This window comes from Crocuta crocuta, unplaced genomic scaffold, assembly GCF_008692635.1.
Source record: "Crocuta crocuta isolate KB4526 unplaced genomic scaffold, BGI_CrCroc_1.0 scaffold620, whole genome shotgun sequence".
In the NCBI taxonomy this organism is placed as follows: domain Eukaryota; kingdom Metazoa; phylum Chordata; class Mammalia; order Carnivora; family Hyaenidae; genus Crocuta; species Crocuta crocuta.
Window position 1 is genome coordinate 825,867 of NW_027527402.1, and position 7,920 is coordinate 833,786.

The window sequence follows — 7,920 nt, forward strand, 5'->3', positions numbered from 1 at the left end:
CCCCATCACACGTGCCTCCCCCTGCCTAGGTTAACATACCCAAAGGAATGTGCCAGCCATCTAAAGAACATTTCCAAAAATAGAACCCAGAAGTCCTTAAAAAGAGGTTAAATATTAACCCTTTGGGTGCTGGCCTCGTCAGGCAGAGAGAAGGCCCAAACCAGGTATCCATGAAGGTCTTTCTGGCCTTTGGCCAAGGCCCCCCGGAGGGGCTGGGGTGGTCAGGGGTCTGGACCCCACAGCATACTTGCTCAGTGAAGTTTCCATAATCCAAGGGACTCAGTCCAGGGAAATGATGTCTGACCGGCATCCAGTCAAAGAGGGACCTGAGGACAGGGGCCCTCCATGCCCCTCCCTCAAGGCCCCCCCAGGGGCCACAATGCTACTGACGCGGCCAGGAGGGGGTGCTGGAGTGGTGCTGCGGTGAGAGCTCCCCAATGTGGGGGCGAGTGGGCCCAGGAAGTGGGAAGGGGTCCCTCGGTACTGGAAGAAGTGGCCAAGGGCATCCTGTTCATCTAGCGAGGTGATGACGGAGGGACCATAGTGCTGGGAGGAATCAAGGGCACAGTTTTAAGATTTTTTTCTCCAGACTTCACCCGGCCTCCCCATCGCTCATCTCAGAAACAGCCGGGGAGAACTCAAGCCCTCCGGATCCCAAGGTAGCCTCTGGGAAGCCGGAGAGACTCTCTTTCTTTGCCCTGCTTCCCCACACCCTACCCCCTTCCCTGCCTTGAGACAGCGCCTCCAGCCCGCTAGGTTCTTGGCCTTGTGGGCGTCTGAAATGTGTGGAATGTCCGGCTGGGGCAGGCATGCCTCTCAACTGCACATGGGGGTGGGGGGCCGAGGGGTGAGCGGTCAGGGTCATGATTCTAAAAACTCTGGAGACGGAACAGTGACCAGGGAATGAAGAAGACATAGGGGAGGCTCTGCGGAAGCACCACTGGGGCCTAGGAGGCAAATAAAGTGCCCGCCTGCACCCCCCTCAACCCCCCCAGCTCCCACCGACCCTCACAGAGACGCAGATTTCGATCCCAGGGGGAAATGACAGGGAGGGGGCCCATCAGTGCCTAGAAAGGGAGTTCAGGGATCTTTGATCTTCATGAGAGAAGGGACCACTTACCTGACTCTCAGTCTGAAGGAAAGAAAATAAGTCTAAACCTGGCAGGAAAAGAAAAATAAAAATCAACCTCCTGTCTGACCCCTTCATGGCCCCAAAACAAAAAGCCCTTGGACTGTAGCCCTTTGCAACACAGCCGGAAGGCTCTGAAAAGGATCAGGGGTTCCAATCTGCCATCAGGGCAGGGTGGCAGGGTAGAGCCCGCCTCACGACCGGTGTCCTACCTTGGATATCGGCCCCCAGAGGGAAAGCAGGTGGGTACTCATGCAGCGGGAGACTGGACAGGAAGTCCCCACCCAGCGTGCCCACAGCAGGGCTCCGTAGCACCGAAGATGGCTGGTGACCCGAAGTCAGGACTCTGTGAGGAGAGAGGAGGAGCTGGGCAGCCGGCGAACCACAGACACCCTCGCCCAGCTCAGCCTCCTCAGCCCCCTCTCTGTCCCAGGCTTTGTCCAGGGATCAGAAAGCATTTCTGACCTCCTCCTCCTCCTCCGCCCCTTCTGCTGCAGCCTCAGCCTATTTCCTCATACCCTTTGCTTCCAGGTAGAGTCGGAATGGCAGCTGAGGTGACAGGACAGTGCTTTTTGGTCGGGGGCAGGTCCTCCTCGTCTGATGAACTCTCTATCGTCAGGTCAATAACTTCAACCTTCTTCTTATTCTCTGCTGGGCTGCCATCTTGGACTGGGCTGTACTGGAGGCCTGTGGGTGGTGAGAGGACTGTGTCTCAGAGAAGAGGCCATCCAAGACTCAGTTCGGCTGGGGGACAGGGGGTCACTCACCATCCAGCCCATACCCTGGCGGGGGGCAAACCTCAGATGCCTCCTTCTTGGGTTTCATTGGGCACCAAGATCCGTCTTCCATGAACTGTATCTCATCACAATCCGAACAGGAATTAAGTATCTCCATGAATAAGCTGGGGGAAGGGAGAGATACGGGCATTTGTGAGGCTGGGAGATGGCTGGGAACAGCAGCCGACGAGTTTCCGGGACTCACCTTCCCAAACGTCAGTTTCCTCATCTGTGAAACGGGGACAGTATTCACCCCTACTCACCTCTCAGGAGTTGTCCGAATCAAATAAAGTATGTAAAAGAGCTTTGCAAACTTTAAATGCTACGTTTCCCAAAAAATACATCCTAAGCACGTTATTTCATGTAGTCCTTGTGAAAAGACAAAGGAGCAGAGATAAAGAAGCTCATAACTCATCTCAAGGAGGGCACTGGGATGAAGCCCATCATTTAGGCTCGGGAAGGGGGTTAGGACTAGCTAGATCGGCACATCCAGACACTCAAAAGAACACCTGTGCCCCACTCAGTGAGAGGTCAAGTAGTTGTTAATGGTTGTAACCGTTCAATATGTGGACTCTGCCACTTCTTGACAATGGTAACTTTGACCAAGATAATCTCTCTAGGCCTCAGCCTCCTCACCTGGAAGGACAAGATCCATCTCCCAGGGTTAATTATGAGCACTCAGTGAGACGAGGCATGCAATGCACTCAACGTGATGCCTCATGTGGTAGATCCTCAGTGTTGGAAATATACACAGTTGACCCTGAACAACACGGGAGGTAAAAGCACTGACCTCACACACCATCAAAAATCCATGGACATCTTTTGCCTCCCCAAAAGCTTAACTACCAATAGCCCACAGTTGACCAGAAGTCTCACCAGTAACATCAACAATCAACCAACACTTTACTTTGCATGTTACGTGTATCACCTACTGTATTCTTACAACACAGCAAGCTACACAAAATACTAAAATCATCAAGAAGAGAAAATACCATTGATATTTACTGGACTATACTGAAAAAAATCCATGTCTAAGTGGGCCTGTGCTGTTCAAGGGTCAACTGTACATTATAAAAAGGATAAATTATATTTATACGTATGAAGGGATGGATAGGTTAAGAGCTGGGCTTCATGGAGGAAAGGAAGCATCTGATCTGTAGGTGGGAGGGTACCTAGTGGATGTCGAACATAGAAGGGAGCAGAATGCACAGCGGCCCTACCCATCAATGATGAGAGATTCATAAGGAGCCTTTTTGTCGCACACAGGACATGTCCATGTTGGCTTCTTCTCATTCATCTGTAGATAAAGGGCAGCATCGAAACTCTGCAGGTGGGCGCAGGTGACAGCACGACAAGGGACAGTCAGGCGCATCTTCCCTAGCTGAGAGGAGACAAGCGCTCTGGTCACGGTCCCTGCATCCCGGGGAGCCTCGCTCCAGTAGCCCTAGGAGCCCTCATCTGGGTCCACAGTTCAACCCAACCATCCTCCCTTCTCGTCTCCCTTGTACCCACCGGGCACATGAGGGACACCCGGAGACTTGTAGTGGCCACCTCACTGTCCGGATCGGCGGTCAATTTCTCCTTGACTGCAACAAGAATGAGGCCAGAGCCACGGGGTCAGCAAAGCCGGAGATGAAGCCCCAGGGGTGGCGAAGCCAGAAGCAGATGGCTCTGGCTGAGAGGCAGCTGGGCAGACTGACTCTGGGGACCAGTGGGATGCCACATGGGGGCAGTCTCTGGAGGCCAGTGGGAGATCACATGAAGGCTGGGTATCCGGGAGAGATTTCCCCATCCCCAAAGATGCTTAAAGATAGCTAGGTGACACTTTGGCACAGATGACTTAGAGGGAACAGAAGCATCAAGAGAGAGTTAGATGAGATGATCCTTGGACTCTTCCCACTCTCAGGTCGCCATATTCCAGCAGGGCTAGAGGCCGGGTCTGGGAGGCACAAACCAGTTGTATAACAGGCGTCACTCAGAGCCTGGGAGTAGTCGGACTTCTCCGCCACGGAGATGGGTAAGGGGACAGGGCAGGGGCGAGGGTTCATGCGAGAGGTGGGGTCCATGGTCACCGGAGGGGTACGGGTTTGACGATAAAGGCTGGAGAACCAGGAAGACTTTGGATCTGGAAGACTCCAAATCAAAGTGGGAAGAGGGGCGCGACGCTACTCACTCAGTGCCCGAGAGTGGTCTGGGTTCCGGATGCCCTTTGCTCGGAGTTTCTGTAGAAGGGTCCCTGCAGTCAGCTGCCTCACCAGGTACACAGACAACGAGTAGTTCTACTTGGAGGCAGGGGGGAGGCAGTTAGCATCTGCTCTGCACACTGCCAACACCACTGCCACCCACAGCCCAGCCCCTCGTCCCATGAGGGCCAGAGACGGCAGGTTAAGGCAGAAAGACCCATAAAGAGGAAGGTGTTTCCCCAACCCGGGACACCGGATGACTCCCCCTCACGCCCCGCCGGCTTCTGCAGGCCGCCTGCCCCAGCCCTGCTCACCCGTCCAAACTCGGAGGACCAATTGACCACGATGGTGTTGGGAACGGTGGCCGAGAGTCGAGCCAGGGGCGTGATGTTGATGGGGCGGCTGGGCCTCTTGGGCTCAGCCCCATTCTTGGTAGGGGGAAGGTAACCCTGCGGAAGGGAGGGAGGGGCTCGAGACATCTGGTCTCTCAGGTCACTTACTCACTTCCCGGAGGGAAGGCCAGCGCACTCAGTGACCAAGGAGAAGGGGGCCCATTCAGCGACTCCCAAAACTAGAGTGCTATCTAGGGCTAGGGGGGTTGTTATTCCTAGGGAGGAAGGAGAGCTTATTCCCTGGCTTATTCACTCACGGAGTTCCTGATCAGAAAGAAAAGGGACACCCCATTTCTCCCAAATCTCAGCTTGGAGGTCATCACTTCAGAGCAGTGTTCTCTGAACCTTTGGGTTGAATGAACATCCCTCCTCCGAGTTCTGACAGAATGCTGTGCATCGGCCCTATCTCAGCATCCTCCAGATTATACTGATCGATCAGTAAACTGAGTACCTACTATGTACCAGGCACCGTGCTAGGCATGTCTCTTTCATAATAGGTTTGTAGCAAACATTGCAGAACTGAAACAGGGAAGAGGTTACTGCCAGAAGAAGGGAAGAGCATTTACCGGCAGGGGGCACAGCTTCCCATTGACCTTGACGAAGAGGTTGGGGGGGAAGTAATCTTCCTGGGGGCAGCTGGTCTCACAGAGACAGAACCTGGTAAGAGATGAGAGAAGAGGAGGCGGTGGGGGAGGTGGTTTCTTGAGTTGCAGCTGGCAGAAAGGCCGCAGACCTCAGACAGTCACAGATATCTGTAGCCCTCAGTATCCAGCAAGAGTCCCAGGGTCGAATGGACATGACAGAGCAGGGCTATCTCCTAGCAGGATCTATCATACCCTTATTTCATTCACACCCCCAATGGGAGCCCGGCAGGGAGAGAGGGGGGAGGATCACCTCACCTTAGCTGCACCTGGATAGTATAGTCACATTTGGCTCCTGGCAGAACCTCTCTAAGACAAGAAGGAGAGGGGGACATGTCAGGAGGTGGCCCCCGGAAGGCAGGGCTGAACAGAGACACAGAAAGTTAAGTGTCCAGGGGATAGAGAAGAGACACACCGGAGAATGAGAGACAAAGCAGGTGCAGGAGCACGGATGGGCAGGAGAACAGGACAGGAGAGAAGAAAGTCAGGGGTAACAGCCCAGGATGCTGGGAGACATCTACCTGGAGGTGAGAATCTGCTGCACTTGCTGGGGCGTGAGGGCAAAGGTAAAGTGCGCCTCTTCAAACCGCTGGCTGGAAGTGGACGCTGAGGACACAGAGGGGCAGTTATTCCCAAGCCCATGCGCCGGCAGACACGGAAGTGGCCCCCGTCCCAGGCTGCCCATCCCACAGCACCAAAGGCTACGAAAGGCTTGGGCAAGAGGCATGGAGGGAGGAGGAAGACAGAGCCGTACCAAGGGTGGTGGGCCGGATGAGCTCCCCGTAGACTTCATAGAAGGGTAATGGCTTCATGGTGACATCAGGGTGCACAGGCTGGGGCAGAGGTGGATGCAGGTCTACTTCCCGCTTGGGGCCCAGCAGGGGCCCAGGGGCCAAGAGGGCCGGGGGAATGGGAGCCAGAGGACCAGGGGAGCCGACGGGAGGGGTGCCGGGGGGCAGAGAGAGCAGGGAGAGATCAGAGGGCCCCAAGGTCTTGCGGGGGAAGCGTCGGCGATAGAGCTCTTTGATCTTCATCTGGACGCTGGGGGCGCAGCTGGACTTGAGCAGGTGCAGGGCCTTGGCCAGGAGCTCGTGCTTCCGTCCACTCTTGTTGCGGCCAGCAAAGCCGAGCAGCACCTGAAGCTCAGACACCCGGAAGCTCATCACCATGTGCTGTGGGGAACACAGACACTTGAGAATCCTGCCAAGGACGCCAGGGCCAAGCTACCCAGGAGGAGATGCCTCCTTCTGCCCCCTGCGCTCACCAGAAAGATGTTCCACAGCCAGTGGGTTATGGCCAGACAGCCAACCTGGCCCAAGGGACATCTCAGTCCCATTTCAGCCACCCTCAGGTCAACCTTACCACCAGGCCCCCAGAGCGGGAGAGTGGCCCTATCTCCCTACACCCATAAGATGGCAGGTGGGGCGGGGGCACGCCATCCACAGAAACGCCTCTCTGAATCCACTATGGCCTCCTCTCCCCATCCCTGCCTTGAGCCTAGATGCTCCTTTAAGCTGCTTATCTCAGTTCCTGCTCTTTCTCAGAATCTCAGACCCATCCAAGCTTCCTGGGAAGAGGCGAGGAGACAGGGAGAAGGAGGGGGAGAAGGAGATTCAGGCCAGACAGCCCCACAGGGAAGAAAGGGGGCAGGCGGCTGGAGGATCATGCCCCACGGCACACCCCTCCCAACACCTCAATCCACCTCGGCTATTTCCCCCAAGCCCCTGAAGCTTTTGTGGCCAGCGTTTCCAGGTCAGGGTTCAATGCCTGCAACTCCCCCAAATCCTTCCTTAGCATCATTTACATAAGCACCCCTCCCTCAGTCCTATTTTTCAAGGAGGTAGATGACAAAATCTTGGGGTGAAGGGCTTAATGGTAAATCGCTGCGTCCAGGCTACCTCCTGGATCACCTGCTCACAACATCTGCCAGGAACTAATATCCTGTTTCTCTCCTACGTAGAGAACACAAGTGGTCCTCCCCATCCAGTGGTGGAAGAGGACAGGGCAGAATCGCAAGTTCCCCTAAAGGCAGCTGGGCCCAGGGCACTAGACCGCAAGCCCCCCAAGGAGTATGGCTCCATTTCAAAAGGGCAGAACAAAGCCAGGAGGCAGAGGGATAAACCCAATGGTTTTGTAAGGTTCTGTGACCTGTCCTACGATACGGTCACCCTCAAGGCTGTGTGGCAGTAGGAGAACACGAAAAGAACACCTTAAAGGACACCCTGCTGTGAATCCCTGGAAGACCTTGGCATGGGGAGGCCTTGCTAGCCCTCCCCAATTCTCTCTCTCCCAGGGGGTTTTAGGGCTTTGGACCCCTTTTGAGGAATGTGATGAAAAACTTGTTCTTCTACCTTTCTCCCCACCCGTATTTCCTCTGTCCCGTTTTTAGTTCTCCATTAGCTTTGTCCAAAACCTCCCCCTTTCTACCCCATAGTTTCACACTCCACGACTCCGGTCTCTGCCCCAAGATACCGATTCACCAAGGCAGCACCGCGGACTCAGCCTCCAGGATGCTTCGGCCCCACCCCTCGATCCAGCCGCCCGCGCAGCCCCGCCCCCTAGATCTCAGCCGCCTACTGGTGCTTCCCCAGGCTCGGAACCCGGGAGCAGCCCCGAAGCCTCCATCCTCCCGGACACCTGCCCCCCCGGGCCCATCCCCACATCTGCCCCCTACTGTCGCATCTCTTGGCCTCGATCGACTCGCCCCCTGAGCCTCTACAGCAGCTTTCCCCCCTGGCCCTCCTTCCACCTCGGCCCCTACTACCAAACCCGACTTCTACCCCTCAGCCCCGCCCCCTG

General features: G+C 55.7%; 2 protein-coding genes across 7 annotated transcripts in view; one reads left to right on the top strand and one right to left on the bottom strand.

Annotated features, from left to right (window-relative positions):
* The window catches only part of NUDT17 (nudix hydrolase 17), a 5,771-nt gene extending 4,023 nt beyond the window's left edge, over positions 1-1,748 (top strand). For all 5 annotated transcript variants that reach the window (XM_077753566.1, XM_077753551.1, XM_077753573.1 and 2 more), the window contains exon 8: positions 1,661-1,748. In XM_077753566.1, the coding sequence (XP_077609692.1) occupies positions 1,661-1,664 (4 nt within the window). In that variant the 3' untranslated portion in view covers positions 1,665-1,748. The remainder of the gene's footprint in view (positions 1-1,660) is intronic.
* The window catches only part of PIAS3 (protein inhibitor of activated STAT 3), an 8,869-nt gene continuing 955 nt past the window's right edge, over positions 7-7,920 (bottom strand). For both annotated transcript variants that reach the window (XM_077753545.1, XM_077753538.1), the window contains exons 2-14: positions 5,876-6,293; positions 5,643-5,727; positions 5,380-5,430; positions 5,047-5,137; positions 4,403-4,537; positions 4,079-4,184; positions 3,418-3,491; positions 3,126-3,286; positions 1,897-2,030; positions 1,648-1,816; positions 1,342-1,475; positions 1,121-1,158; positions 7-546 (exon numbers count right to left, since the gene is read on the bottom strand). In XM_077753545.1, coding sequence (XP_077609671.1) covers positions 280-546; positions 1,121-1,158; positions 1,342-1,475; positions 1,648-1,816; positions 1,897-2,030; positions 3,126-3,286; positions 3,418-3,491; positions 4,079-4,184; positions 4,403-4,537; positions 5,047-5,137; positions 5,380-5,430; positions 5,643-5,727; positions 5,876-6,290 — 1,860 coding nt within the window. In that variant the 5' untranslated portion in view covers positions 6,291-6,293 and the 3' untranslated portion in view covers positions 7-279. The remainder of the gene's footprint in view (positions 547-1,120; positions 1,159-1,341; positions 1,476-1,647; positions 1,817-1,896; positions 2,031-3,125; positions 3,287-3,417; positions 3,492-4,078; positions 4,185-4,402; positions 4,538-5,046; positions 5,138-5,379; positions 5,431-5,642; positions 5,728-5,875; positions 6,294-7,920) is intronic.